Here is a 12,024-nt window from a genome sequence, read left to right on the forward strand (position 1 = left end):
TCCCTACCCCTGCCACTGGCCCCCTGGGATCCCTCTCTGCTGAGTGGGCTTGAAAGAAATATTATTTTGGAGTTTATTCACTACTTTAGTTTATTCATCAAAGGAGTGGTGTCTGAGGGCCAAGCTATGTCAGCAAGGCATAAATATGTAAACCCTGGGAATTTTTTAAGGTCCTTGGCAAATCCTACAATCTTATTTGGCAAATTTAGAACAGAGGCTCAGAGACAATGTGGCACACTCAGTTAATATTAGATCTAAGACAAGAAGTTTGGTCTCTTCTCCCTTGCAGTACTTTCATTGTATTAATGAAATCACACCAGCTGGGGAAGTAAAAGAAGAATGAAAGGGACCCAGGAAAAAGGAAATCAAAAGACATGCAGAAGAATGAGAGGGACCATAGGAGAATCACATTGTAACCCCGCACACACATATGTCATTATGTGGGTGAAGCTGGGTCTCAGTAAATGCCACCTTGAGGCAAAGCACCAGGGGAGAGCGGGGTTGCTAGGCAGAAACAGGTAATCTCTGCTTGGTCTGGTTTATGAGCAGCCTTGATGTCTGCCTTAGAGCTTTTTGTTTTGTTCCACTTTTAACACCAAGAGATAGAGCCTCTTTCCCTATTCCACTTTCAGACTGGGGCTGGGAACTGATACAACCCAGCCTGTTGGCAGTTCTGGTGGTTTGGGGGGGTGGGTTCCAGAAAAGTCTGGAGCCATTTTGGAAGTCCAGCTGCCACCAGGGAAAGGAACGGTTACAGGGCACAGTCAGGCTCCTCGCAGGGGGCCTCGGAGGAAGCCTCTGACAGAGGGATGTCCTGCAGTTCGGGACTCTCAGTGGTGGACCGGTAGCGAGGGCTCAGGAGTCCCCCTTCCTCGGGATTCAACTCCAGCACAGGGTCCTCCCCCACACTCTGGCCGAAGAAAGCCTTCAGCCTGTGGGGCTGCATCCTGTGAGCCATCACCATGGCCAGACCCAGCAGCACACACAGCAGTCCTGGTGACGGAGCAACAAGTGTCCCAGCTCAGTGATAGGAACACCCTCCCAAGGACATCTTTTCCTAAGAGCATTAGGCCCCTCCTGAGGGAGGCCTGGTGTCCCTGCTTCAGGGCAACTTGTGCTCCAAGAGATGATCAGTTTCAGGTCGTATGGCTGTTATGGGTCTGTTGTCCTGAGTTTTTGGACTCTAAACCCAGTGTTCCTTCCGTTACATCCCAGGGTAGAGAGAGAAAACTCTGAAAACCAAGAAGCACTTGGAGGAGGGCAGGACACACAGGAGGAGACGTAGGAAATGGCTTAAGGGGGCGGACACAGTAGGACAGGAGAAAAGAAGAAAACTGCCAGGCAATTTAAGACTCTGTGAGGCAAGGACAGAGAAGTGTTCCAGGAATGGGGGACACAGGGGAAAGGGTTTTGGGGAAGAGGGAGGGGTCATGAGGTCAGAAGATTTGGGGAAGAGCTGGGTGAAGAGAGAGTTAGGGAATAAGGGATATGACAAAGACAGCTACATACAAATACAAGGAAGGGAAGCCTGGGGATAAGGAATCTAAGAGGGAGGGGGCTCTAAAGAGGGGAAAGGCATCCTTGGTTCCCAGAGGCAGACCCTCAACCCCATGGGCCTTCTGGGCCCTGGCCCTGAGCCCCCCACTGCCTGTCCCAGGGCCTCACCTGTGGTCAACGTGATCCAATAGGCAGGCCCACGGTGAGTGTGCAGCGTGGCGGCACCCAGGCGCAAGGGACAGGGCTGGGTGAGGGATGTGGCCGTGGAGAAGAAGAGCAGTCCCAACAGCTGGAAGAGACCTGTGGCCAGCAACATGTGGCCACCGTAGACCAGCACAGGCATGGACAGCATCACGTTGGCCAGCAGCCAGCAGAGGAAAGCCACCCTGGAGAGCCAGGACCTGGTGAAGGCTGGTACCTCTGCCTCATTTGGGGCGAACTTCTACCTGGAGGGGCTGAGGTGGAGGCTCAGGGACCCAAGGACACCCCAAAGAGGTGAGGTGGGGATTCCTGCCTGTGGGCTTCCCAACCAAGTACCGTGGTCACCGGCACCAGACTGTCTCACTAGGGATCTCCACATGAGTGTAGGAGAGATGGGTGGAAGCCCCATTCCTGAGTCTAGGCCAGCAGGGCCTTCGGCCACGCTCACCACAGCATAGCCGAGGTGTAGTGTCCTGCTAGGCGGTACTGGCCATGCAGGCCACAGGGGCTGTGTGGGGTGAACTTCTCGGCCAGGTAGAGCACGGGGTCTGGCAGCCCCTTCTCCAGTGCGTTGGCATACTCCTCCGCGTAGTTCTCCCCCAGGTGCCAGGTGAACTCCTCGTTGTAATCAATGGTCTCATTCAGCTGCTGTACCGGGGTCCCTGGGGAAGAGGGCAGCTGTGCTCAGCACAGACCCAAGGGCCAGAGTGGAGATGTACCTGGGCAGCGTTTTATCATGCTGGACAGAGGGCCAGGCTCTGGTCTCCAGTGAGAGAAAGCCATTTCCAAGGCCTGAGAATTTCCCTTCCTACCACCCTGAATCCTATTGCTCTTTAGACCACTCTGAGCATAGCTCCCAAAGACACAGAGCCACGCCTTGCCCTCCCTCACAGGTAAGAGCCCTCCCTCACAGGTAAGAGCCCTCCCTCACCTGTGAGCGTGATGTTGACGCCTCCCAGCCCAATCTGCAGCCCAACGTTGGCGCTGATCCACTGGGAACTGAAGGCCTTGTAGGACGTGTTGGTGCTCACCTGGCCCACAGACCACTCAGAACTGAAATTCACGGCTGGGTTGGGGAGTTGGATACACAAGAACTCAGGGAGGCCTGGGCATTGCTGGGTTAGAGCCAGGGGGAAAGCACCAAGGGGGCCAACCATGTCTGTTTTGCTCATAATTGTGTATCCATTAACCAGCATAAGGCCTGGGTCATAGTAATTTTGCCAGCGACATGTATGAGATGAATAAATGGGGGTGGGGTGGGATTTCTCTGGTGGCACAGTGGTAAAGAAGCTGCCTGCCAATGCAGGAGATACAAGTTCAATCCCTGGTCCAGGAAGATCCCACATGCCTCAGAGCAACTAAGCCCATGCGCCACAACTATTGAGCCTATGCTACAGAGCCTGTGCTCCACAAGAAGCCGCTGCAATAAGAAGCCCATGCACTGCAACTAGAGAGGAGTCCCTGCTCGCCGCAACTAAAGAAAAAGTCTGTGCAGCAATGAAGACCCAGCACAGCCCAAAATAAAATTTTTAAAAAATGAATAAATGGGTCAGAATCCAATATCTCCCTCCCCTGGTTATACTCCTCTTACCCCTCCCCTCTCTTCCCCCATTTAGGGAGTGCTACTCAACCAGCTGGGGGAGGAAACACTAACATAATAAATGGTTCTGGGCAAACACAGGGAGCTTCAACACAGAGACTTTCTGTGTTTCCTATTGCCTAATCCCCAAAGCGAAGCCAGCCCTCCACCATTCTTTCCCTCCAGTCTCCAGAGACCCTCTCCCCACAGGTATTCATTTGACCTGCTTTCCACTGAATAAAAATGTTCAGAAGGTTGGAGAGACACATGGAGGAGTCTTGCACCTCTCAGGGAAAGGGTAGACATGAGGGAATAAGTCCAGGGTGAGGGAGATGTGGGAAGGGAGGTCTAGAAGTCCACCCTAAAGCAAAGGCTGCTGTGGGGACACCCCGATGGGAGACACATGATGGAGGAGCTGCTCAAGTCAGCTGCCCTTCACACTCACCGAGGATCACAGCTCCAATGAATAAGCTGGTCACTACCCGCAGCATCCAGAACAGCCTCTGTGTCACAGGGCGGGAGTGGTGGCTCACGATGCCTCACCCTCCTTCCAAATCCACCCCTTCTCTTTCCAGACTTGGGGAGGGTGCTTGCTCTAAAACTGAGGTCACTCAGTCAACTGAGATCAAAGTTCCTGGCCCAGAACAGATACTCAGTAATTATCTGTCAGGGAGTGGGGAGCTCTCTGCTGGAAGGGTGGCTGATGTTTTCTCAGGACTAGACTCTCTCTCCTGAATCTGACTGTAACCAGAGAGTCTGGACCCCTCCTTCCAAGGTCAAGGTCTCTCTGGGGCTGGGGTCTGCAGGGTTTGTTTTGTTTCTCACCATCTTGCCCCGAATGCCTGGCAGGATGATGATGAAGGTGGCCAGTGAAGTCAGAAAGATGGCGACGATGACGGCCAATGTGGTGTCTGCTGGGAAGGTCGGCTTGGGCCCAGCGTAGAAGGGGAATGTGTGTCCAAAAGCAGCCATTTTGGGTTGTTCAGGGGAGGCGGAGGCTCTGCAACAACAATAGGTGTTCACTGAGTGCCCTCTCTGTGCCAGGCACTGTTCCTGGTGCTGGAGATGCAGCAGAGAGTACACCAGACCCCTCTTCTCTGGAGCTCACCAGACCGGAGGGCCAGTCCAGGTCCGGGAATCAGCCCTCTGGTGATATAGCTGGATTACATACACTTAGCAGAGCTCTCTGGCCTTTGTTCCTTTGGGGACTGAGGAAGAAAGCCAACCTTTTTGTAATCTATACCATCTTTCAGCCTAATGCCTATTACCACCATTCCACTATCCCTCAGCCATCCTTAGCTGTGAGAGAATAAAGGTCTTGGCAATCAGTCTCTGTCACCCCATGCTTCCTTCGTAATCCCCAGGTCCCCTAAATCAGTCCCACCGCTACCCTCAAGGCTTCTCTGCTTCCTCTGGGACTGTCTTAAGAAATATAATTCTCTTTTATCTCCCTCAGGCCTCCAGCACAAGCAGACAGATCACAGAACATAAAAAGAGCTGTATTTACTGTCAAGCATAAGGCTGGAAGATGGTACAGATTACAAAAAGGTTGGCTTTTCTCCTCAGTCCCCAAAGGAACAAAGGCCAGAGAGCTCTGCTAAGTGTATGTAATCCAGCTACATCACCAGAGGGCTGATTCCCAGACCTGGACTGGCCCTCCGGTCTGACCAGCTCTCTGGAGCACCCTGGCTCCTGCACTGGTAACTGGAGAACAACTGAGCTGAACTAGCGCACTTCAGTGAGCACTGAAGGAGCCTACCCTTCACTAGGAACAGTGCTGGGACCAGACGTCCTTCCACCCACACATCATCAACAGCGGCTCTTCTCCTTGATTTAAATTCCCAGGCTTCCTTTCAGCTCAAGCCCTGGCTCAGCTCTGTTCTCTCTGTTCCCTGATCTCAAAGCTATTTGGCTCTAGTTTGTCCATTTGCAGACAAAATGCTGGGAAAATGGTACCTGAATCAACAATGTCTTGTGAAATCTAGATGGAATGGATGCTGTTATTTTATGTATCACAAAGAAAGAAAGAGAAAAAAATCACTGCCAATTAAGTCATGATAGCCAGGACATCCCTGGCCATCCAGTGGTTAAGACTCTGTGGTTGCATTGCTGGGGGCACAGGTTCAGTCGGTTGGGAAAGTAAGATCCTATATGCTGTGCAGTGCAGCAAAACAAACAAACAAATAAACTATAATAGCCATTGTTGGTAAGACATATCTCAATTTCAGACATGTCAAAATGTGAAAAAAAAATTTCTCTTATGATCATGGAACCCAGCTCTGCTCATTTTCCTGTCTACGATTTGTACTGGGGCCTTGGTACCCAGGAAGCTCCATAATTTATAGTTTGACCAGGCAGTGTCCTGTTAAGTGATACAATGGAAGGATAAGTTTAGGAGTTTAGAAGCTCTGTATTTTAATTCTGCCTTTGCCTCTTGCAAGTTACTTGACCTCAAAAGAGACTTGATGTAGTTTTTAAAATTGGGATGATGATAATGTTAACTTCATAGGGTCATTGTGAATATGAAACTAGATTGTGTCTATAAAGTGTTAAGAGTAGTACCTGGAACAGAATAATACTAATAAATAGAAGCTAGTAGATTGGGAAGGAGGGGGGCATTTCATTACTCCCCGTTTATCTCTTTCGACAATCCTTACAGGGAACCCTGGGCTGGAATCAGTTCTGGGTCTAGTTCCAGTTCTTTACTGACTGATTTTATAACTAGACAGACAAATGAAAACCTCCTTTGTTTCTTAGCTTCCTCATCTGCAATTGGATATGGTGATCTCCATGACCAATTCTAGTTCTAAATTTTGTGGCTCCCAGACTCTCCCTCTCCTTCTAGGCTGGCCACCTCCTGGTGCTATCTATGGGAGGAAGCATGGTATCAGGCAAAGAGACAATTTAAACATTCAGTCCTCTCTTTGGGGCAAGTCGAATAACCTCTGCCTCAGTTTTAACATGAAGTTTTGCTTTTTCTCTTAACTCTTCAACTCTCCCATCCCAGAGGAATGGAATCTTTTCTTCTTAGGCTCTGACCCTAATCCTGCCCACCTTCACCACCACCTATCTCATCAGTTATCCCCCTTTCTCTTGGTGATTTTGCAGCTCCTCTTTCTCTGCCAGCTCTTTCTCTCAAGAACATGCTTTAATTTCTCCCATTTTAAGAACACAAAGAGAAGGAGCTCTTTCCGTTGAACTTTTGGGTCCCTTCCAGCTTCTACCTTGTCCCATGTTCTCCCTTTCACAGCCAGGCTTTTAGGAAGAACAGTCTCTGTGTGTGTCCACTGCCTTATCTCCTCAGTCCAGTGAATCTGGCTTCTCTCTAACCCCAGCGTCTCCATTAGGTTGTGTGCATGTGTGCTCAGAGCTCAGGCACTCAGTCATGTCTGACTCTTTGTGACCCCATGGACTGTAGCCCACCAGGCTCCTCTGCCCATGGAATTTCCCAGGCAAGAATACTGAAGCAGGTTGTCATCCCCTTCTCCAGGGGATCTTTCCTACCCGGGGATTGAACCCAAGTCTTCTGTGTCTCCTGCACTGGCAGGTGTATTCTTTACCACTGAGCCACCTGGGAATCCTTCCCCATTAGGTCACCAAGTGCTAAATTTAAAGGGAAACCTTCACTATTCATCCTCCTTGCCCTCCCCATGGTAATTTCTCTTTCTTCTAACTTCCTCCCTGGGCCTCCATGACACCACGTCTCCTAGGTCTCCTGCCTCTGGCCATCCCTTTCGTGGCCCCTTTGCTAGTTCTTTCTCCCCTCTTAAACAGTCATGCTCCCCAGGATTCTGCCTTGGCTTTCTTCTTCTAGTAACTCTTCATGATTTTCTAGGCAAGTTCATCCCTTCATGGCTGATGCTTCTCAGATCTGTCTCCACACAGACTTCCTAATTGGGCTCGAAACACAAAAGGGCCAGCTATCCTGTGTACATTTTCACTTGGCTGTTCCATGGATGCCTCAGATTTAACAGGTCCCAAACTGAATTCAGTGTCTCCACTCTGTTTTTTATTCTGTTCTCTTTGTCTCTTCAGTGGCATCACCATCTCGTCAATCAAATAAGCCAGAGACCTGGACCATTTTACCTCTTAACTATTTCTTGAAACCATCCATGTATTTCCTTCCCTACTACTTCCTCTGTCCTAATTCCATCTCATCCTATCTGGCCTGGTGCCAGGACAATTTTTCTAACAAGCAAGTATAATCATTTTATTTCTTTGCTCTGTGTTAAATCTAATCTTCTCACCATCATACGCAAAGTCCTTTATGATCCAGTCCCACCTATACTTCCATCTCCATCTTTTATGCAGCCTAATCTCTAGCCATTGTAAACTACTGACATCTCTCTGAATCTGACATGCTCTTTCAAGCCTTCATGCCTTTGCATATACTATTTCCTTTGTCTGGAATGCTCTTGCTCTCTTGGCAAACTCTCCTTCACTTTTCAAGTCTCAGCTCGTGTTAACTCCTCTGTGAATTTTCCTGACGTCATCAGGCCAGTGTAGATGTTCCCACCCCTAATGTTCTGATGGCATTTCGAACATACCTCCACAATCACAGTAACTGCACTGCACTCTGAACATCAAGAACCCATTAGCTTCTAATCTCCTAAAGGGCAAGGGCTTTGTCTTTCCATCTTTGCATCAAGGGATAAACTTACTAATGCAGCATGTACTTGCTAATCAGTCTGTGGATGGAATTAATGAATGTATGAATGTATCCCTCTCCCTGCAGGTGGGATCTTCTGTTTCACACACAAGAGGGAGCTATGCTTCCTCACTGTCCTCTACTGTACTCAGTCAACAGTATCACCTACACTGAGGCTAAAGATTGGACAGAAATGGATTTGACCCATGCTATCAATTTTTAGTGCTTCACAAAATTTTTAGAAAGCCTCTTCCAATAGTTGGAGTCTCCAAAGCATGAATGTTCATGTTTAGTTGAATCTGAAACAAACATTTCAACTCCAGTTAAAGATAAGTAAGAGTTTGAGGATTAAATTATTTTGTAAAATATGTGATGGTGATACTTTATATTTTATAACAGATATTTATTGGTCTAAGACTTTTTTAACTTATTGACACCTAGACTGAAGCTGTTACAGTTTTGATGGAAGACTATACTTTTAAGGAAATGGTATAAAATGTAGACTATCTTGGTTAACAGATAGGAAGATAAACCAAGTTTGAATACATAGTAGTCAAATAAGAGTACCTGTGATATGTTGGAATTTCAAAACCAAATATTTGCAGTATAAAGAAATAATGATGATGCAATGTATTTTGATTAGGGTCATGTATTAGCATTATTCCTGCATTTATTTCAAAGTGAAGTGAAAGTGAAGTCGCTCAGTTGTGTCCGACTCTTTGCGACCCCATGGATTGTAGCCAGACAGGCTCCTCCATCCATGGGATTTTCCAGGCAAGAGTCCTGGAGTGGGTTGCCATTTCCTTCTCCAATTTATTTCAAAGGGAGGTTATAAAATATTTTATAAGAATGGCTCATCCCTATTAACATTGTGCTTCAAAGAAACGCTAACAAAAGGGTTTCTGGATCAAGTATAGAAGAACAACACTAATTTATTTCCAATTCTCCAAAATATTTATTAAAGATGACTAAAACAAAGACAGTTGGTGAATAAAACTTGCCTTGTTTAGTTCCTTCTAGTTCAATTTAGTGAATAGGTCTTCTTTAATCTACATCACCCAATTTAAAGTTAATTTTTGATAACCCTGATCCTAATTTGACTTTAATCATTAACTTAATAGGCCTCCTGCATGAAAAAAGTGGGACTGAAAATGAAAAGTCCTCACACCCAACAATCCTTTTTTCACGAAGTTTGTGGCTTCCCTTGGGGACATCTTCCTTCCTGGCTTGCCAAGGAGGATCTGACAGTAGAATTTTTTCTAGAAAAATCTCATGTCAATCTTTAATCCGCCACTTCTCCCTTAGCCGACTACCAGATTGTTATACTGATATAAATATATATTAATATAAATAAGCACAAGAAAGACACAGTCAGATATAGGCTTTCCAGGTGGCTCAGTGGTAAAGAATCTGCCTGCCAACTCAAGAGACACAGGAGACTCAGTTTCCATCTCTGGGTCGGGAAGTTCCCCTGGAGGAGAAAATGACAACCCACTCCAGTATTCTTGCCTGGAAAATTTCATGGACAGAGGAGCCTGGCGGGCTACAGTCCATTGGGTCATAAAGAGTCGGACACGACTGAGCAACTGAGCATGCATGCATGCATGGTCAGGTATACACACCTACAGGTTCATATAAATAGATATATAGACAAAACAAGGAAGGAGTTCTCAGTACATAAACATCTAGAGACAAAAATCCTGCATCAGAGGCCCCTGTGACAAAGCTGAGGTGTTTTCTCACTGGGTGGGCCAATTTCCACATTCTGGGGTCGTCCTTTTCTCCTTTGCCACCTGGCCTGAGAGGTAAGGGACACCTTTCCTCTTAAAATACTAAAGTATTTCTCATGCTCAGTTGAAATTCAGATACAGATTACCCATTCCTTACCTACCACAGGATGCAGTGGGGTTCCTTTTTGTGTGTATTAGGGGTGGCCAAGAAATAAAGCTGCAGTCTTCAAGGAAATACAGCTTAGTACAAGCTCCAGACTTCTGCATTCAACATTCTTCTGTACATTCTTAATATTCTGTGGCCTCTCAGGGATTTCTTCCTGAAGTCTTTGATTGCCTCCTGCTTCTTCGGGAACCGGTAAAGATGACCAATTCTCTACAAAGGGAGTGTGGGTGACTTGCCTGGAGTTGTCAAGAACTCTGACTAGTGATACCAGTTGCTAGAATGTGATGGTTTATTTCTCTGTTTGGGGTGGACCCCACTCAAAGTTCACAGCTCTGGCTGGCTAAAAGGACCCTGTCCAGAATTCCTGTCCCGGTCTCTTTTCTTCAAGAAGGTGTGTGGGCACGTGTGCGTGTGCTTTTGCACCAAAGAAGGCCGTTAAGTGGAGAAACAGAACAAGATCTGAAAAGTGGGTTGGGGCAGGAATCCTTAGCAAGGGCTGAGGTGGTTAAGGAGCCTAGGGGTGCTGAATCTTGCCAACCGAATTACCTAGACTCCAGTTAAGCCGAGGTAAGGATTCTACATCTGTATACCTCGTGGCCTTGGTAAGTTTCTTGTTGTTTTGTTTGTTCTTTGCCTCTTCTCAGTTTCTCACAATACTTTGAACTCCCACTCGATCTGAACCTGGGCGGATGTGGGAAGTGTGCCTCTAGGGGCCGGGGCGGGGACAGCACTTCAAGGCCCTCTTCGACACCCACCCGGACCGCACAGACCGCAGCAGTATACCCGCCACTTAAACCCGGAGTGCTGTTTCCTACCTTTGCCTCTTCCAAACAGTGCGTGCCTGGCAGCCGGCGCCGCTCGCCTCTTCGTGATGGAACCTCACACGAAGCGCTCCCAGGGATGGGATAAAGAAGAAACCAGATCCGGACGCCCTGTCACCAAAAGCTCACGCCCTTTCTCTTGGCGGGGCTCTCTTGCAACCCCTACTCTTCTCTTACTGCACTTAAGTACACTATGACCGGACAAACCAGGTCTGGGATGCTGTCCCGCCCTCCCGCCCCTGCCCCGCTCCAAGCAGCTCTCAACCTTCTCAGACCGCACCCAAGTCTCTGCGGCGCTGCGCCCGCCCCCACCCAGCCTGGGACAGAAAAGCGACGGGTGCGCGAGAACGGTCCACTCCGCAGCCAGCCCTCCGACTCCTCCTTCCCCTCGCCCCTGGCGCACAACCCCGGGCAGTTCTAGCACAAACCTAGCGATGCAATCCGGGGTCCAGAGGGGCGCGGACGGGGCTCGACGGCAGTGAGACCCCCGAGATCTCACGACGAACTCCGGGTCACCACGGACTCTTAAAAGGTCTTAGGACGGATGCCCTGCCCGAACGCCTAGCCTGGTTCTGCGGGCGTTGACCGGTCCTCTTGGTCTTAGAGCACATACCCGCCCGCGTGGAAAGGATTGGGCAGCGTCTCCCCTGTCCCTTTGCACCCTGTCCCCTCTTCGACCCTCTCCCATCCCCAGCAGACCTTTTAGAAGCCGACTCGCTCTTTTCTCCGCTCACGTGGCTTCGCCACTGACCGGACATCTACCCCATCTGAGCTGGGCGAGCCCGTGGAGTCTCACCTTGCGCGCCCGGGTCTCCTCGGAGCACCTCGGCGGGTCCTGGCACTCCACCCCGCCCCGCCCCGCCTTAGAAGTGGGACGCGCAGTCCCCTCTTCACCCTCCAGCCTGCTCGTCCCCGCGCAGAGAGGGAGAAGGCGCCGGACTCAGCGGGCGTCGCCGGCCCAGCAGCGAGCCCGGCGGGAGCCAAGCAGCAGTCAGCGCTCGAGAGACGCCGCGGCCGCAGGTCAGACCCAGGAGGGCTCGCGCGTGCACGGGCGCTCAGGGGAAGGTGACTGCGGTGACGCCGCCACGCTTTTCTGAGGGAAGGGGAATTCCAGCTTTGGGGCCGCTGCGCCTCCATTCTTAACCCGAGGCTAAAATTAGCCTGTGAAGACCTATCCTCCACCGCTTGGGAAGACCGGGTTTTTCCGGGAAATGGGAATGTTGGGTGGCCTAGTTCGCTTGGACGTAGGGGCTGTCTTTGGAGCGCCTCTTGGTGCCCCTGCATCGTGTCAGGGAGGGAACTTTGGGCTTTTAGAGTCCGGGCTTTCCCCTTTGGCCCACCCTTGGGACCAAGATGGAATACCTAGGGCCTTGACTCATCTT

General features: G+C 49.5%; 1 protein-coding gene across 2 annotated transcripts; it reads right to left on the minus strand.

Annotated features, from left to right (window-relative positions):
* Window positions 1–61: 61 nt before the first annotated feature.
* Window positions 62–10,822, minus strand: DUOXA1 (dual oxidase maturation factor 1). Of its 2 annotated transcripts, XM_040226432.1 has the most exons (8): window positions 10,637–10,822; window positions 9,813–10,031; window positions 4,103–4,277; window positions 3,723–3,780; window positions 2,630–2,764; window positions 2,147–2,360; window positions 1,666–1,883; window positions 62–993 (listed from the first exon to the last, which is right to left on the minus strand). In XM_040226432.1, exons 2-8 carry the CDS (start codon window positions 9,920–9,922, stop codon window positions 752–754), a joined length of 1,152 nt encoding a protein of 383 aa, XP_040082366.1. In that variant the 5' UTR covers window positions 9,923–10,031; window positions 10,637–10,822; the 3' UTR covers window positions 62–751. The 2 variants fall into 2 exon arrangements, with proteins under 2 accessions (XP_040082366.1, XP_040082367.1); XM_040226433.1 differs by lacking the exon at window positions 9,813–10,031.
* Window positions 10,823–12,024: the final 1,202 nt, after the last annotated feature.

The sequence above is a fragment of the Oryx dammah genome, unplaced genomic scaffold, assembly GCF_014754425.2.
Source record: "Oryx dammah isolate SB20612 unplaced genomic scaffold, SCBI_Odam_1.1 HiC_scaffold_26, whole genome shotgun sequence".
NCBI classification, from domain to species: Eukaryota; Metazoa; Chordata; class Mammalia; order Artiodactyla; family Bovidae; genus Oryx; species Oryx dammah.